Source organism: Tachyglossus aculeatus, chromosome X2 (assembly GCF_015852505.1).
Source record: "Tachyglossus aculeatus isolate mTacAcu1 chromosome X2, mTacAcu1.pri, whole genome shotgun sequence".
Classification (NCBI taxonomy): Eukaryota; Metazoa; Chordata; class Mammalia; order Monotremata; family Tachyglossidae; genus Tachyglossus; species Tachyglossus aculeatus.
Window position 1 is genome coordinate 8149709 of NC_052100.1, and position 19313 is coordinate 8169021.

General features: G+C 42.7%; 1 protein-coding gene across 5 annotated transcripts in view; it reads right to left on the reverse strand.

Moving 5' to 3' along the window:
* Window positions 1-19313, reverse strand: part of DOCK3 (dedicator of cytokinesis 3) — a 477519-nt gene that overhangs the window by 319426 nt on the left and 138780 nt on the right. For all 5 annotated transcript variants that reach the window (XM_038770866.1, XM_038770865.1, XM_038770864.1 and 2 more), the window contains exon 5: window positions 14278-14374. In XM_038770866.1, the coding sequence (XP_038626794.1) occupies window positions 14278-14374 (97 nt within the window). The remainder of the gene's footprint in view (window positions 1-14277; window positions 14375-19313) is intronic.

Here is a 19313-nt window from a genome sequence, read left to right on the forward strand (position 1 = left end):
GAAAAGGAGCAGTCTACAGTTGTTGTGGGAATTCTCCCGGGGTAACATTATCTGGAAATTATATATTTAGCTGTCCTTCGTTTTCAAAATTAGGATACACTGAACCAGATTCTTACACTGAATAAAATATGCCCTGGAAATTAGGAAGTTTTGGAAACTGAATTAACTCTTACTGGTCTGAAGGGTGTCATTAATTTACCACTTGAGTGTTCTAGCTTACTTCTTAGGTTACACTCTGGCAGAAACCTCTTCATGGGACACATTCTACACCTATCCTGAAGTCCTTACTTTTCCCAGAATACTTTCTCCTTTTTCAAAAACTCTTCGCTTACAAGTGCATAGCGTTTTCAACTTTCTGTCCTCTCTTTTGGGTCATTTCGGGAGGGAATGTAGTGAACTGAACTCAACTGTGTCAATTCAAATCAATGCTTGATCAAACTTTGGGGCACAGTAGTTTTTGGGTTTATTAATGCCTTACCTTGTTATTGGACTCCATTCATCAACTATATTAAGTCGTGGTGACCTGAGGGTAAGCCCAAACGTTTTCATGAATTCACAACAGGCAGCATTGCCTCATGGAAGGAGTACAGGGCCTGAGTGTCACAGGACCTGGGTTCTAATGCTGGCTCTGCCAGTTGCCTGCTGTGTGATGTTGAGCAAATCACTTAACTTCTCTGTGTCTTGGGTTCCTCAGCTGCAAAATGGGGATACAATGCCTGTTCTCCCTCATTCTTAGGCTGAGCGCCCCATGTGGGGCAGGGACTGGCTCCATCCTGATTAACATGTATCTACCCCAGTGCTTAGCCCAAAGTAAGTGCTTAACAAATGCAACAACAAGTTGTATTGTTAGGTGTCAGCATGCTCTAGTGCAAAGAGCACAGTTCGGGAGTTTGCTATGTGACGTTGGGCAGGTACCAACCCCTCGGTTTCCACGTATGCAAAATGGAATTCAAATCTGTTTCTCCCTACATCAGAGATGTTATGAGGAGAAAATGAAATAATTAACATGAATGTACTTTGCAAACTTGAAAGATGCTATGCAAATTCTATGCATGCATGTTTTATTTTGTTTTTAATATGTGGCTGCAGTCATTTCTCAAGTTCAACTCCTTCTCCATCTTTTCCTAATCAAAAAGTGACATAAAGAGGCCATGTAAGAATGCAATACAATACTTCAATTTCATTTGTTTTACACACAAATATAAGAAGATAGGGAAGGTTGGCCTTTTCTGTCTCAGAAGAATTCAGTTCCCTTGTCGATATATCACTATTTGCTCTAAAGGATTAAATGTAAGCATCTTAACTGTGCTTACAAGAGAGTCTCATAACTCAGCAAAGAACACATTTAAACAGGTGGTGCCCTTTTCCCACAAAAATTTTGTGTTACAGATGCTTTTTGCAAAAATGTTGAAAACAGTATTGTGATACAACTGTCACATTTAATGGCATACAGGGCTAAGTAAACTGAATCTGGTGCATTATAGCACCATGGTCATAATGCACTACATAGAGATGAGGAAACATTTTTTTTGAAAGCTTTTTTGAAGCAACGTATGATTTTCTGTAACTTCAACCTTTCCTGGATACTATTCTTCTACTTGTTTTGGAGTACAGAAACCCCATGATATAACCAGGTTCTAGTTCTTAAAAATGTGGGTCAATTGTGGGTTACATATCTCCTTAGTCTTAGTCTCCTTAGTCTTAGGCCCCATTCTAGAACCTCTGGAAAATATGCAGCTCCTTTATATACTATATACTGTAATGAAAAATGCCACAAAATTAATGTATATTCATTCATTCAATCATATTTATTGAGTGCTTACTGTGTGCAGAGCACTGTACTAAATGCTTGGGAAGTACAAGTTTGCAACATATACAGACGGTCCCTATCCAACAGTGGGCTCACAGTCTAGAAGGGGGAGACAGACAACAAAACAAAACATATTAACAAAATAAAATAAATAGAACAGTAAATATGTAAAAGTAAAATAGAGTAATAAAACTGTACAAACATATATACAAGTGCTGTGGGGAGGGGAAGGAGGTAGGGCCGGGGGGATGGGAAGGGGGAGAGGAAGGAGGGGGCTCAGTCTGGGAAGGCCTCCTGGAGGAAGTAAGCTTTCAGTAGGGCTCTGAAGGGAGGAAGGGAGCTAGCTTGGCGGATGTGCGGAGGGAGGGCATTCCAGGCCAGGGGGAGGACGTGGGCCGGGGGTCGACGGCGGGACAGGCGAGAACGAGGCACAGTGAAGAGGTTAGCGGTAGAGGAGCGGAGGGTGCGAGCTGGGCTGTAGAAGGAAAGAAGGGAGGTGAGGTAGGAGGGGGAGAGGTGATGGAGAGCCTTGCAGCTGAGAGTGAGGCATTTTTGCCTGATGCATAGGTTGATTGGTAGCCACTGGAGATTTTTGAGGAGGGGAGTAACATGCCCAGAGAGTTTCTGCACAAAGATGATCCGGGCAGCGGCGTGAAGTATGGATTGAAGTGGGGAGAGACAGGAGGATGGGAGATCAGAGAGGAGGCTAATGCAGTAATCCAGTCGGGATAGGATGAGAGATTGAATGAGCAGGGTAGCAGTTTGGATGGAGAGGAAAGAGCAGATCTTAGCGATGTTGCGGAGGTGAGGCCGGCAGTTTTTGGTGACGGACTGGATGTGAGGGGTGAACGAGAGAGCAGAGTCGAGGATGACACCAAGGCTGTGGGCTTGTGAGACGGGAAGGATGATAGTGCCGCCAACAGTGATGGGAAAGTCAGGGAGAGGGCAGGGTTTGGGAGGGAAGATAAGGAGTTCAGTCTTGGACATACTCTTTATTAGAGATACACCACCTTGAAAATCTGATAAACTGTCATGAGAGCTTTCCCCAAAATCCATTCATTGCTAAGTGCTTAATCTAGGTTCAAAAGAGGAGGGGGCAGGAAGGGATTTAATATCCTTTAGACTGTAAGCTCCTGACAGCAGGGAACATGTCTACAAACTCTGTTGTAATGAACACTCCCAAGCACTTGGAACAGTGTAGTGCTCAATAAATACCACTGATTGAATGGAGCACTTGAATGTAATGATGGAGCCAACAGTACATATGAGTGGGAGAAGTGAGACAAAACAGGTTGTACTCCTAGGGTAGTTCTATCACAGGGTGGTTGTATCCTAGGTTATACCTGTCAATTCTTCTTTTTATTATTATTATTATTACTAATAGTGGTATGCTAATAATAATTGCAGTATTTGTTAAGCATTTATGTGCCAAGCACTGTGCTAAACACTGAGGTAAATATAATACAATCAGATTAGTCACAGTCTCGGTCCCATATGGGACTCACAGTCTGAAATTTTCAAAAAAAAAATACATTTGCTAAAACCATGGTTGCACACAATTTAGCTCAGCAGTGAAAATAGCAGACCAAAGTCTTCTGGCATTAAAAGGTTTAGCCCTAACTTTTTCAGGCCTGTGGTCCCTTAATGATCGGAAAGTTATGTATTGTTATCTCGAGAAAGTAATTTCTTTCCTCCTAGTAAATACAAGTCCGGTAAATATTACAGTTTAATATTTCAAAAAGCATTTGTTTGCATTTGAATTAATCAAAAATGAGAACCTTTAAATGATTCAAATGGGATATTCATTCCTAGGCATACACACGTAGTGTAGCTGTCCTTCATTTTCTAAGATGACACCACTGATGGCACGCAAGTTGGTGAGGCTCCAAAGTGCGCCCGATACATCCTGCCACACTGTATCACAAGCCAAAGGTTCACCAGGTATGGGCCTCTGGGGAGGCGGGCAATGTTTAGGGCACCTTTTCTAGCTCCTACCCCATGGGAGTGAGCAGGGTGTCCCTCAGTGAGATTGTTCAGACACTTGGGGTGTAAGGTGATGCTGCTGGCTCACCACAGATCAAATGACCCCTTATCCTGAGTTACCTAATGACATAGAGCTTTGCAACCAATCACTAGTATTAAGTGCTTACTGTGTGCTGAGCACTGTAATAAATGCTTGGGAGAGTATAAGAGGGTAAATAGACCTGATCCCTGTCCTTGAGGAGCATACAAGTTTTTTGTTTGATAATAACTGTGGTATTTGTTAAGTGCTTACTATGTGCCAGGCACTGTACAAAGTGCTAGGGTGGATACAAGCAAATAGGGTTGGACAGAGTCCCTGTCATTCATTCATTCAACCGTATTTATTGAGCGCTTACTGTGTGCAGAGCAGTGTACTAAGCCCTCAGGAAGTACAAGTTGACAACATATAGAGACAGTCCCTACCCAACAGTGGGATCACAGTCTAGAAGGGGAAGACAGACAACAAAACAAAACATATTAACAAAATAAAATAAATAGAATAAATATGTACAAGTAAAATAGAGTAATAAATATGTCCAAACATATATACATATATACAGGTGCTGTGGGGAGGGGAAGGAGGTAAGGTGGGGGGATGGGGAGGGAGGAGGGGGAGAGGAAGGAGGAGGCTCAGTCTGGGAAGGCCTCCTGGAGGAGGTGAGCTCTCAGTAGGGCTTTGAAGGAAGGAAGACAGCTAGCTTGGTGGATGTGCAGAAGGAGGGCATTCCAGGCCAGGGGGTCGACAGCGGGACAGGCGAGAACGAGGCATAGTGAGGAGGTTAGCGGCAGAGGAGCGGAGGGTGCGGGCTGGGCTGTAGGAGAGAAGGGAGGTGAGGTAGGAGGGGGCGAGGTGATGGAGAGCCTTGAAGCCGAGAGTGAGGAGCTTTTGCCTGATGCATAGGTTGATTGGTAGCCACTGGAGATTTTTGAGGGAGGGAGTAACATGCCCAGAGCGTTTCTGCACAAAGACAATCCGGGCAGCGGCGTGAAGTATAGATTGAAGTGGGGAGAGACAGGAGGATGGGAGATCAGAGAGGAGGCTGATGCAGTAATCCAGTCGGGATAGGATGAGAGATTGAACGAGCAGGGTAGCGGTTTGGATGGAGAGGAAAGGGCGGATCTTGGCGATGTTGCGGAGATGAGACCGGCAGGCTTTGGTGACGGACTGGATGCGAGGGGTGAACGAGAGAGTGGAGTAAAGGATGACACCAAGGTTGCGGGCTTGTGAGACGGGAAGGATGGTAGTGCCGTCAACAGTGATGGGAAAGTCAGGGAGAGGGCAGGGTTTGGGAGGGAAGATAAGGAGTTCAGTCTTGGACATGTTGAGTTTTAGATGGCGGGAAGACATCCAGATGGAGATGTCCTGAAGGCAGGAGGAGATATGAGCCTAGAAGGAGGTAGAGAGAGCAGGGGCAGAGATGTAGATTTGGGTGTCATCAGCTTAGAGATGATAGCTGAAGCCGTGGGAGTGAAGGAGTTCACCAAGGGAGTGAGTGTAGATAGAGAACAGAAGGGGACCAAGAACTGACTATTGAGGAACCCCAACAGTAAGGGGATGGGAGGGGGAGGAGGAGCCCGCAAAAGAGACTGAGAATGAATGGCTGCAGAGATAAGTGGAGAAGCAGGAGAGGACAGAGTCTGTGAAGCCAAGGTTGGATAGCATGTTGAGGAGAAGGGGGTGGTCCACAGTGTCGAAGGCAGCTGAGAGGTCGAAGAGGATTACATGGGGCTCACAGTCTCAATCTCCATTTTACAGATGAGGTAACTGAGGCACAGAGAAGTGAAGTGACTTGCCTAAGGTCACACACCAGACAGGCGGCAGAGCCAGGATTAGAACCCATGACCTTCTTACTCTCAGGGCCCATGCTCTATTCACTATGCCATGCTGAGGGAGCCTCCTGTTGAGAACAACAAATGAGCCTCAGTCCTGAAGCCTGAGCGGAGGAACTGATTACAGTGCTAGTGGTTTCGCTCTCTCTTCCATGTCAGCCATGTTCCTGCTGGGGCAGAAAGTGCAATGAGCAAGTGGGCAGGGTTTAGCTGGCCACTGGCAGAACTTGGTTTCACACTCAAGTCTCCTGTTTCCCAAAGCTGTGGTCTCTCCAGTGGACCAGCAGGAGGGCTAAACTCTTTTGTTCAGGAGCAGGGAGATGGGAGGTGGGGATATCGCACTGTTCGTGGTACAGGCACTTGAGTTGCTTTTTCAGTAGGGGTTGCGAATCACTGCTCAGCCATACACACACACTCACCCAGCCCCCAGATGGCTAGGCGGGCAACTGATGGGCAGAATCTTTTGGTGGGCCTTTTGTAGGAGCATTTATTCATTCAGTCATTTATTGAGTGCAGAGCACTGCACTAAGCACTTGGGAGAGTACAGTTTAACAGTAAACAGACACAATCCCCGGTCTCAACGAGCTTACAGTCTAGAGGGCAGGCACTGCTGTGCCCTCATCTGATTTTTACACTGGACTGAGTGTGCACTTTCACCCGCCCTTCCAACTGTTGGAGATTTTAATTTAATGCCCTAGACTTTTAGAGACGTCACAGGAAGATGAAGCAATATGAACTGGTAGGGAGCCTGTTCCTTGCAAGCAGAATTGGATGGAGGGACTGCAGGCTTATTGGAGAGGAGAAGGGAAAAGGGCAGCAATTAGACAGTTGAAGATACGGAAGTTTATGAAGAGTTTTAAATACAAGCAACAATCCTGCTGCTCCTTTTGTACTTTTCACCCTTGTTTTTTATACTTTTGCTTGGCTTTCCGCATATGCATTTTTCATATTGGGAGACCTCAGGGGGCCAGGGACCTTGTCTATACCTCATTGGTGTACTTTTTCCCAGTACTTAGTATAGTGCTTTGCACACAGTAAGCACCTTATACTTTCATTATTATTATTTTGCAGAGTCAGTACATCTCTATGTACCAATAGGAAGCCTGAAGAAAACTGAGGTTATGTACTGGCCAAGAAAATTTACACAATCGCAGATTTCAATCAGCAACACACAAGTTGCTGTTATCTTGCTACCTGGTTTGGCCGGTTAGCTCGGTTGCTTAGAGTGTGGTGCTAATAACGCTAAGGTCATGGGTTTGATCTCCATACAGGCCATTTATCCACTGAGCAGCATGGCTTAGTGGATAGAGCACAGGCCTTGGAGTCAGAAGGCCATGGGTTCTAATCCTGGCTCTGCCACATGTCTGCTGTACGACCTTGGGCAAGTCACTTCACTTCTCTGGGCCTCAGTTACCTCATCTGCAAAATGGGGATTAAGAGTGTGAGCCCTAGACTGTGTCTAACCTGACTAACCTGTATCTACCCCAGTACTTAGAACAGTGCCTGGCACATAGTAAGCGCTTAACAAGTACCATAATTATTAATAATAATTATTATTACCTTATTATATGTTGCTCAGATAGACAAAGTAGAAAGCAAAATCACAGAGGCCAGCGTGACTTTTGGGTGATTGACAGAGTGCAGTAACAATAGGTATTAGGCTGCATACCAAACTGTAGGTTTATAAAACTGCAATTGTATCTTTCTATATGACTTAGACAAACTGCCCTACTAGAGAAGGCAAATCCAAGTTTTTGAGCAGTTGCACCAGTCTCACAAAGGAACCATATTTAACATCAATTAGTGGGATGAGATCGTCAATAATGAGATCCTGGAAGGCAATCAGCTCACCAGCATTGAAGCAATGCTCCCAGCAATACAGCTTTGCTTGGCAAAGCATATGAGGAGAATGAATGATAATAAGATGTCCAAGAAGCTGTTGTATGATCAGACAAAAAGAAGTAAATGCAAGCATGAAGGGAAGACTAAATGAATGCAACGAAGCACAGTCTTAAAATAATGTCATACAGTGGTGAATTTTTGGGAGACAGCAGCAGACTGGTCTGGGAGAGGGTGTTGGGTAAAGCATGTCATTTAAAAGAAATGGATTGAAAAGGATAGTTGACAGACCCTCAGATTTCTAAAGATGTGAACTCAGATGAGTATAGCTGGTAGATATAAAAAAAATACAAACAATTTGACAAGCCTCCTGCCAAATATTCTTGAAAGGACAACTGCGGAAGACCCTCTGCCCTGCAAAAATATGAAGATATGATCTCAAAACGCAGAGTGAAATTCTCACAGTATGTAAATCCACTACAGGAACAGAATGATGGAAACTGGCTAAGACAGGAAAATTGAAGATTGTTCTGCTAACCCTTACAGTGATCTTTCAACTTTAGTGAAGAATTTGCCCAATTTAGGTTGACCAAATCTTCTTCGTATCTTCATCTTTAGACTGTGAGCCCACTGTTGGGTAGGGACTGTCTCTATATGTTGCCAATTTGTACTTCCCAAGCGCTTAGTACAGTGCTCTGCACATAGTAAGCACTCAATAAATACGATTGATTGATTGATTGATCATCAACTGCCTTATGGCAGGCCAACTCCGTCTGAAAACCTTCACTTTTCTAAACTCTGCATTGGGTTGTTGCTCTGAAATAATTTTTATAAATTCATCCTCTTTCTGGAAAATTGATACAAGACTTCTTCATCCTCAAATTTCAGCTGGTGGTAGAGACAGCATAACTTCATCTTTTTTGGCACCTTACAATGATGCACTGGGCAGTTGAAGTTCGATGAGATCCCTGTTGGACAATTCCTCTGAATGAGATGTAGCTAGCACAGTGACATCTCCATCAACCATTTTTATATTAACCTGCCTCCGCAGCTCAACAACGTCTGTGATTATTGGCTCAGGGGGCCTCTTCTTTACCTTGAAAATCAGACACAAACTATGGGGAGAGCTTCCTCCACGATCCATTCATTGACTGCTTATTTTTGGCTCTGGGGGAGAGAAGATGGAAAGGGATTTTCTGACCTATGCGCTTGTTCAGAACACAAGGGTAGTTGGGCTATTTCATAGAGTAAGGCTTCAAACAAAATAGATTGAATCCTTGGGATAGTTTCACCCAGGATAAGGCGAACAATCCTGGATGCATCCTCAGGGGTTGGATATACTTTGGGGTGGCTGTAACGTGGGTTATGGTACCAAACAATGAGACGCAGAAGCAGCATGGCCTAGTGGATAGAGAATGGGCCTGGGAGTCAGAAGGACCTGAGTTCTAATCCCAGCTCCGCCACTTGTCTGCTGTGTGACCTTGGGCAAGTCACTTCACTGGGCCTCAGTTACATCATTTGGAAGATGGGGATTAAGCCTGGGAGCCCCATGTGGGACAGCGACTGTGTCCAACCCGATTTGCTTGTATCTACCCCAGCAACTAGAAGAGTGCCTGGCACAGAGTAAGCACGTAAATACCACTATTAGTAGTAGTAGTAATATTACTAAACAATGAAGAATATCCCCAGATTATATATAATATAGGGTGTGTCCTGGGGCATGCCTATAAATCCATGCGATGGCCCTCATTCACAGTGGGTCTACATATATTAGTCCTGTTTATCATTGAATTGAGAATCACAGCCAAAGGCACACTACTGGCTAGTTGTCCATCAATAATAAATAGCTGACTGGAGCCCCTCACCAATCACCTTGTCTCTGGCTGGCTAGTGGAGGAGGTAAATTGCCAGGGAGAGGAATTCTCCAACTAGGCTTTCTTCCCCTTGGCAGGGAATGGAGTCATTGGCAGGAGGAGGCTATGGAGAGGGAGAAGGGGATAACCGCCAGCTGCGAAACTGTGCTGCTCTAGATCTCTGTTCCAATCATTCTGGGCCCTGGAACCCAGAGTCAGGCATCCTCTGAGGACCAGTAGACATCAGAGTAGGGATGGGGCTTGTCCTCTGGATTAGGGGTGAGCAAGTAAGGTTCAGTCCCCCCATGTAACCAGCTCAACTGATCTGAAGCTTGGCCCTGTAACCAAAGGACACTGTGAGAAATAAATGCCATGATGACAATCTTTACATGCACATCACATGGAGTTGATTGTCGGATAAACACTAGTCTCATCAGCCACACTGATTACATCTCACTGTTAATAGTATTAGTAGATGCAATATCATCTTTTTAAAACATTAATCAGAGCATACCATTCCCCTCCTCCAAAACTCCCCAATGGCTTCTCTCTGCTTCTTGTATAAAACAAAACCCCCTTATCATTGCCTTCAAGGTGTTCCGTAAACTAGCTCCCTCTTACCAACCACTCCTATCTTCTGCTCCTCTAGGGTTCAAGCCCCTTGAGGGAAGAGACCACGTCTACCAACTTTATTATATTGTACTCTCCCAAATGCTTAGTGCCGTGCTCTGCACACAATTAGCATTCAATAAATATCAGTGACTGACTACAACTCAGCTCAAGTTAGCCTTTTCTCCCAACAAATTATTTAACTGCCCCGTCCCACACTTTTGACTCTCCTTCCTCTGACCTATTGCCCCTCCCTTTCCCCCTAGAACATCCTCTTCCCTCAGCTGTTCCAAATCCCATCACATATTCCTGGAGATGTTGCCTGATTAATCACCCCACCTTCCAAGTCATGCCAATTCAACCACCATCTCATCACTGACTGATGTTTATTCTTTAGTTTTCTATCTTGATTATTCACACTGATTCCCCCACTCTTAACTATGGCATATTTGCCATCTTACATCTTCTGTTTTCTCCATTATATTTTAAGCTCCTCAAGGGAAGGGGTCATTTTTTAAACTTTTTGTATGCTCTGCATACAGTAGGTACTCAAAGATATAGTACATCAAGTTCTCCCTGGTGAAGCAAGAACTTCTCAAAATGGGAATGGGAAAAGCAATTAATTGCATACATTTCTATTAATAAGGAAATGTATTTAATGTTTAATGAACACACTAGGAGCTCAAATGAACTTCTTTTAACTATGCCAAAATATCTGAACTTTCTTCAAAGAAAAGGCTTTTTCAAGAAACACATGAGAGGACAAGAGAAAGGTTTCCATTTAACAGTTCAGTATCTCTAATGGATCCCTTTTCTAGTGAATTTTTCAAAATGCTGCATTGCTAGGAATTTCTGTAATTTTTTTGCTCAGTAATTTAAAAGAATTAAATTTTGTCATTTTACAAAAAAGCTACTAAGATATCAGTCAGTATGAGAATATATTTGACATTAAAAATACCAATGTTAACATTTTACAACTCAATACTTGAATATTGCTTCCTGCCTTGATACAAGTTCTGGATCACTTAGCTTGACTTGAACCTTTTATGCCAAGAAAAGATGGATTTTTTTTTAAGGAAAAGACTATACATTTTTTTCTTATAACAGGGATCTTCTTTGGATTCAAAGACCTTTAGAACTGTTTCTGCACACTTTCAGAAGTGTTCACTTCTCAGTTGAACCTCTCCTATTGTTAGCAACCAGGGTAGATAGGGGGCTCTTAGCAAATCAATGGTACTATAGTTAGAGGGCACAAGTTCAAATCAACAGAGGAGAGGGCCACTTGATGAAAGGAAGCGTTTTAGTATGACAGATACTCAGCAAGAATTCACCGAAATTTTAGAATTTTGGAGGGAATGTGTTAGATGCAGTACACATCAGAATACCTTCTCTAGATAGACTGGAATATTGTGGGAAAGTTTTTCAAATACCAGCCATATTCCAATTTGGTTGGTGTGTTTATCACATAGTAACTCCCCAGTATTAACAGAAAAAAACCACATTTCAGTGCCCAGGAAAGTGAAAAAAAAAATAGTTATTTTGAACTTTTGTATACTACTATAGTATACTTCAAAGCCTCCTACAGGCCTTCCTTGACTAAGCCCTCATTTCCATTTCTCCCACTCCCTTCTGCATCATCCTGGCTTGCTCCCTTTATTCCCCCCACCACTTATGTATATATCCATAATTAATTTATTTATATTAAGGTCTGTCTCCTCTCTAGACTTTAAGCTCATTGTGGGCAGGGAATATGTCTCATATTGTTGTGTTGTACTCTCCTAAGCACTTCATACAGTGTTCTGCAGACAGTAAGTGCTCAATAAATATGATTGATCGGTACATTGCTATAAATTTTTATACCAGCAATGCAAATAAGCACATGTACACAATCAATCACGCTGAAAGCCTTGACAGAATCAAGGTTAACCTAGAAAAAACAGGCATTAGGCCTCTACCTCTACTTTGTTACCTTACTAGTAAAGTTTTCATAAGGCAGGACACTTGCTTTTGATATTGGTAAATGCTAGTATCTCTTCATCTAAGTATCTGGGAAATAGTGGAAGAGATGATCAAAGCTTGAAGTAGTGGTGCACCACAAATTCTAAAGGTTGATGAACATTTTTCTGAGCTTGAATTTTTTGGCAACAATCATATGCTTTGGGTTATATGGAACAGTAAAAAAATGTTTTCCCCAAGGTACTTAGAAATCAAAGAGCAATATATTAAGTCCAAATTGCACTTCTCCCTGCAACCACCACACCACAATAATAATAATAATAATAATAGTGGTATTTGTTAAGCGCTTACTATGTGCTGAACACTGTACTGAGCGCTGGGGTAGATACAAGGTCATCAGGTTATCCCACGTGGGGCTCACAGTCTTAATCCCCATCTCACAGATGAGGTAACTGAGGCACAGAGAAGTTAAGTGATTTGCCCAAAGTCACACAGCTGACAAGTGGTGGAGCCAGGATTTGAACCCATGACCTCTGACTCCAGAGCTCATGCTCTTTCCACTAAACCATGCTGCTTCTAAAAGAATCCAGAAACCCAAGACAATATGTGTATTACAATCTAAACAATTTATATCATTTAGTTATGTTCAAGAAACATCTTAAAGTGTGTTTCATATCAGAAATTAGAATGTGGAAAGTGCTCACAGAGCATGAGAAATACTGTAGAACATACTTTTGTTTTACTATGTAATTTGCTATCACGGTAGGCTATGCATAACACCACTATATTCAACAATGGCATTTAAAAAAGGCTAAAAACTAAAGACAGCAAAATTATACTTATTGTCCTTATTGTATAGTCAGTTCTCCTAAGACCTAGAGCTTGCATTCATAAGGAACCCTGCATTAAGGAAAATTAAGGAAAATCCACCTTGTAGCACATATGCCTTGTCTATGTGTTTCTTCCAATACCACATTGCATGTCTCTAAACTGCATGGTGAAAACATACTTCATGGTGCCATTTCAATTTTTAAAAGCATATTAATTTTTCTGGTACACAAATAGCTACATAAAAAATTTTTCGCTTCAGTTCCAGGGCCTGTTTAGAGTTGAACAAAATACCATTTACAATTAAGCTTTGAAAGTGGTGCATTGTAACATACCTCTAGCAATGTACGACTGATCAATTCCTTGCAAAAGGAATCAGTGCCTTGGTGGTCACTTAGAAGGGTCTTGAAAGATTTTTGTTCTTACATGAACATCTTTTAAAATAACTGAGGCTATTACTGGTCCTTTAAATTTAATAGCTGCAAAAATATGGCCGATAGTCATTACAGAATTCTAACAATCTATCACCATAAAGGTTGATCTCTGCTCATGCAGCTCTCTCAAGGGAGAAAGGCTGATGGTTTTCCCTGGAGAGGTGGGCTTGGTCTCCTTCCCCTCCCTCAGATCTGACAAAGACTTCAAAAGTTTTCATCGTATTCCAAATGACATCACTTTAACCTCACTTTTCCTAACCTACACAATGCAGCTGAATTGTATTTGGTTTACTTTTGTTAGTGAGTCTATTTTTTTTATCCTAATGCATCTATATGAAATAGATATTTATATAAAAATAGAATAAACAAAAAAAACAAGTAAACAAACAAAACCCCACCCTTAGTTTTCAAAAAGTCTGCATCCACAAAGACAAGGGCTTAACAGGTTTGGTCCTGGTACAAAGATTGTGATAATTTCAGGGTTAAAACACATTTGCACCTGTGTGTGGTGCAGAGACTCCTGGGGAATATTTTGTTTAAATTTGGGACCATATTAAAGAAATGTCTCCAACTAGGGGAATAGGCTTGAACCTCATGGTGGGCTCAAAGAAGAGGAAAATAAAATGTATGAAGTTAGTTATGTTAAAACACACTTTTAAAGGAAGCCTCAGGTGAAAGCAATTACACAGTCTTTTAGACTGTGAGCCCACTGTTGGGTAGGGACTGTCTCTATATGTTGCCAATTTGTACTTCCCAAGCGCTTAGTACAGTGCTCTGCACATAGTAAGCGCTCAATAAATACGATTGATGATGATTAAAATGATTTTGTAGTAATTGTCACTTTGTGGTGATTACTAAGTTCCATAAAGACCAACCCTTGTGCAAAAAGTCAGTGTTATATCTATGAAAATCCTTCAAAAGAACTTTGAAAAGTGTCTTCAAAGTCCATGTGGAAGATTAAGTGTGCAAAATTAGCACAGGCTAGATGACTACTGCTTTTTTCTCAGATGATACAATGGAACTTATTAAAGTAGATACTTTTACATATTTTTTAAAAATACAACAGAAAATCACACCTCAGTCTCACTATACATACCACATAAAGTTGCTTCCACAGGGTAGCCCATTCTTGTAAAGTTGATGTGACCTCAGTCACAATGGAATCTTCAAGTGGAACTATAGTTTCATACTGCCTACAAAACAGAAACAAAATAAATACCCACATTAAATTTTGCACAGCATAAAACTCAACACATTGAGATATCTGTCCACTACCTTTTTTTTTAATTAGAGGGTACAAAAACCCTGGGAACAGAAAGTCAAGAAGTCATCTCCATCTGGATGTCAGCCCGCCATCTAAAACTCAACATGTCCAAGACTGAACTCTTTATCTTCCCTCCGAAACCCTGCCCTCTCCCTGACTTTCCCATCACTGTTGACAGCACTACCATCCTTCCAGTCTCACAAGCCCGCAACCTTGGTGCCATCCTCGACTCCGCTCTCTCCTTCACCCCTCAAATCCAATCCGTCACCAAAACCTGCCGGTCTCACCGCCGCAACATCGCCAAGATCCCGCCCTTTCCTCTCCATCCAAACCACTACCCTGCTCGTTCAATCTCTCATCCTATCCCAACTGGATTACTGCATCAGCCTCCTCTCTGATCTCCCATCCTCTTTTCTCTCCCCATTTCAATCCATACTTCACGCCGCTGTCCAGATCGTCTTTGTGCAGAAACGCCCTGGGCATGTTACTCCCCTACTCAAAAATCTCCAGTGGCTACCAATCAACCTACGCATCAGGCAAAAATTCCTCTCCATCACCTCGCCCCCTCCTACCTCACCTCCCTTCACTCCCTCTACAACCCAGCCCACACCCTCTGCCACTAATCTCCTCACTGTGCCTCGTCCTTGCCTGTCCCACCGTCGACCCCCGGCCCATGTCATCCCCCTGGCCTGGAATGCCCTCCCTCCGCACATCCGCCAAGCTAGCTCTCTTCCTCCCTTCAAAGCCCTACTGAGAGCTCACCTCCTCCAGGAGGCCTTCCCAGACTGAGCCCCCTCCTTCCTCCCCCCCCCTCCTCCCCCTCACCTCCTTCCCCTCCCACAGCACCTGTATATATGTTTGTACATATTTATTACTCTATTTTATTTGTACATATTTATTCTATTTTATTTTGTTAATATGTTTTGTTTTGTTGTCTGTCTCCCCCTTCTAGACTGTGAGCCTGCTGTTGGGTGGGGACCGTCCCTATATGTTGCCAACTTGTACTTCCCAAGCTCTTAGTACAGTGCTCTGCACACAGTAAGTGCTCAATAAACACGATTGAATGAATGAATGAATGAAGGGCAAGGTGAGCTAGGAAGAGTTACGGGAAGCAGCACGGTCTAGTGGAAAGAGCCCAGGCTTGGGAGTTGGAGGACCTGGCTCCCAGCTCTGCCATTTGCCTGAGGTGTGACCTTGGGCAAGTTATTTAGCTTCTCCATGTCTCAGTTTCCTCATTTGTAAAATGGGGATTAGATTCCTGTTCTCCCTCTTACTTAGAATGTGAGCCCCATTTGGGACAGGGACTGTATCTAATCTAGTTATCTTGTATTTCCCTCAGATCCTAGTACAGTGTTTGGAAGATAGTAAACACTTAAATACTAAAATTATTATTACGATTAATAAGAGTTGGGGGGGGGGGGGGCGGGCTCACTGCTCAGGAGAGCAAGCCAAAGAGGAAAATGATCCAGTGGGTTGCTTTGTCAGATCATCCCCGGGTTTATCTTGATGCCCACTTCTGAACACAAGCTGGCCCATCATCATCATCATAAGAGGATGACACCCAATCTCCCCTCTTCATCTTCCAGCTCTTTCTTTCCTTCCCTCCCTTCATTTACTCATCTCCCCAGCTCCCACTACCCTTATCATCTCCATCCTATTCTGCTGCTCTGGAAAGATCTAGCATGGCATCACTATCCCAGAAGGCCTACAAACACACACTTACATAAGTCACATATAAATATACCCCCTTGCTTTCTCCCCCCTCTCTCTTTAACACTCACTCTCTCTCAAAACCCAAGAGCCACGTCTGACTGTGCTATGATTAGATACTGCTTTGGAGAATTTTGGTTCTGAGAATTGTTGTAGCAATGGTGCAATCGTTTGTTAAAGCTCACTCATCTACAAAGGGAGTGGGAGGGAGTAGAAAACTAGGTGAGAGAAACTATATGGTAGGTAGGAGGAAGAATCAGAATTAGGTGGAAGGGAAAGGGAGTGACCAAACACTGTTGCTTATATACAACAAACCCTCACATTTTACATCACTTGCATATTCCAGATTATAGCCTTCTCATGATACACTGAATCCAGTGTGGCCTAGTGGAAAAAGCACTCATATTTACCTCAGCACTTAGTTCAGAGCATGGCACATAGTAAATGCCAAACAAATACTACAAAAAAAAAAAAATCATGTTCAGCATTTCCTTGCAAAAATTGATTGCCCTGCTTCCAGTTTCAAAGTATTTCATTTTTGCTACCCCAAATTCACAAATATCAAGTGAATTCACACATGGAAGCAAATTCTGGCACTGCACTGTGGCCATGTGCTTTCTTGTACTGAAACTGAAGCACACTGCAGACTGAAGACACACTTATTGACACTAATACTTGCTTTCAGTTCTTTCTTCACTGAATCAATCAATGGTATTTATTGCATGCTTTCTATACCCAGAACATTCTACTAAGCAAATGGGAGAATACAATACACTAGAGTTGGTAGAAACAGTCTCTGCCCTCCAGGAACTGGGAGAGATAGACATTAAAAAGAATTTCAGATAGGGGCAGCAGCAGACTATAAGGAAAGGGATGATGATAATAATGGTATACCTAAGTGTTATAGGGGTGAGTATCAAACTGCTTAGTGGATAAAGACCCAAATGCATAGGAAATGCATAAAGGAGGGAGAATAGGGTTGGGAGATGAGTTCTTAGGTAAGTCTTCTTGGAGGAGATATAATTTTAGTAGGACTTTGAAAATGGGGAGAACAATGGTCTGTCAGATATGAAGGGGGAGGGAGTTCCAGGCAGGAGGCAAAGAGAAGCAGCATGGCCCAGTGGATGAAGCACAGGCCTGGGAGTTGGAAGGACCTGGGTTCTAATCCTGTCTCCACCACATACCTGCTGGGTGACCTTGGGCAAGTCACTTAACCTCATTTTGCCTCAGTTTTCTCATCTATAAAATGGGGATTAAAACTGCAAGCCTCACGTTGGACATGGACTGTGTCCACCCTGATGAGCTTGCATCTACCCCAGTGCTTAGTTCAGTGCCTGGCACAAAGCAAATGCTTAAATACCCTAAAAATAAAATTGACACTTGAGAGAGAGGTTGCCCAGCCTCCATGCCATCTGGGACTCTCTCCGTGCCCTGGTCTGTCAGGCAGGGTGGAAATGCAGTAGCGAGAGGCCTCGCCCATTCCTCATTCCCTAAACATTGCATCTGCTCTGCGTGCACACTCATCTCACACAATACTCTGATATGTAGCAGCATTTGAGATTGCCTTTTGCTATGTTTTTTAAACCTTTCCACACTATTGAACAATGGAGCATAATTGGCAACTCAGCAGGTGCTCATAGGGGCAGCCTCTCTCATCATTTCATAGGAGGGAAAGAGGGAACATGACTCTGAGATTGAGGGAATAAACTGCAACAACTGTGGTCCAAGGACATCTTAGTTAAAATGCAAAACAGAACATCTTGGTATAAATTACTGCTGCATTCTTATCAATTCCTATTTTCATTATTCAAACTATTCCCACTCTGTGAAGCAGAATCAACATGGCCTAGTGGAAAGAACACAGGATAGGGAGTCTGAAGTCCCAGCTCTGACCCTTGTCAGCTGTGTGACCTTGAGGTAATCACTTAAACTTCTCTGTACCTCAGTTTTCTCATCTGTAAAATAAGGACTCTGAAACCTATGTGGGATCTGATCTGATTGTATTTATCCCAGCAATTCACCCCTAGTAATCACTTAAATACCACTATTAATTATTATTACCACCTCTCCAACTTTTTACTTCCCTAAAAAGCCAAGACTTATTCACCACTCAACAGAAAAATCTAGTCAATTATTTTAGGGAGTGTGGAATTTGTTACTTTATTCAATGTTAACATTTAGATGCTTGGGAATATACAAGAAGGTATTAAATTGGAGAAGTCCCCACCCATGAAGACTTTACAATCTATGGAAAAGGACAAACACAGTAACACCAATGAAACATCAACATTTACATATGGTAGTAACATCTCCATGCCTCTGCCCTCTCCTTTCCCTAAACAGTGAACAGAAAATTCCTCAGAGTTCCAAATATTGACAAAAACCAACGCCATGCTCCCGACTTCATCTGCCCTACAATCCAGGTGAAGTAGGGCATGGGTGTCACAATGCTATTTACTAAGCAGTTACTGTGTGCAGAGCACTGTAGTAAGTGCTGGGGAGAGTACAACAGAGTTGGAGAGGTTGGGACTATAAGCTCCTGGTGGGCAGGGAGGGTGTCTACCAACTCTATTGTACTCTCACAAGCACTTCGTACAGTGCTCTGCATAGAGTAACATACAATTGATTATTTTTTTTTCCCCATGGCATTCATTAAGCACTTTCTTTGTTCAAGTAACTCTTCTAAGCACTGGGGTAGATACATGTAATCACATTGAACACAGTCACTGGTCCACATTGGGCTCAAGGTTTTAATCCCCAATTTACAAATGAGGTAACTGAGGCCCAGAGAAGCAACCAAACATCCACCTACACCAGTGGACCTTCAGTTTATTTTCAATGATTTCTCCTCAAAGCTATTAATATTGGCTATCACATATATTTCTCAGCAGCTTTAGGAATGGTAAGATTGAGAATCACTGCTATTTTAAAATGCATTACTACTGGAAAAGTTTGGAATACAAAACTTATTGTAAATAAAATAAAAAATGAATGCATTGGTTTCTGAAAGAATCCTGCATACAAAGTGACTGCTCTGCTAACACAATAAGTCTTAGCAGTAAGCACAGTGAAACCACTGCAGTAATGGAGGGATCAATTTTATCGCTAAGACAACAAAAAAAGATTCCCAAGCTGGACTTCAAAACAGTGCCAAATAT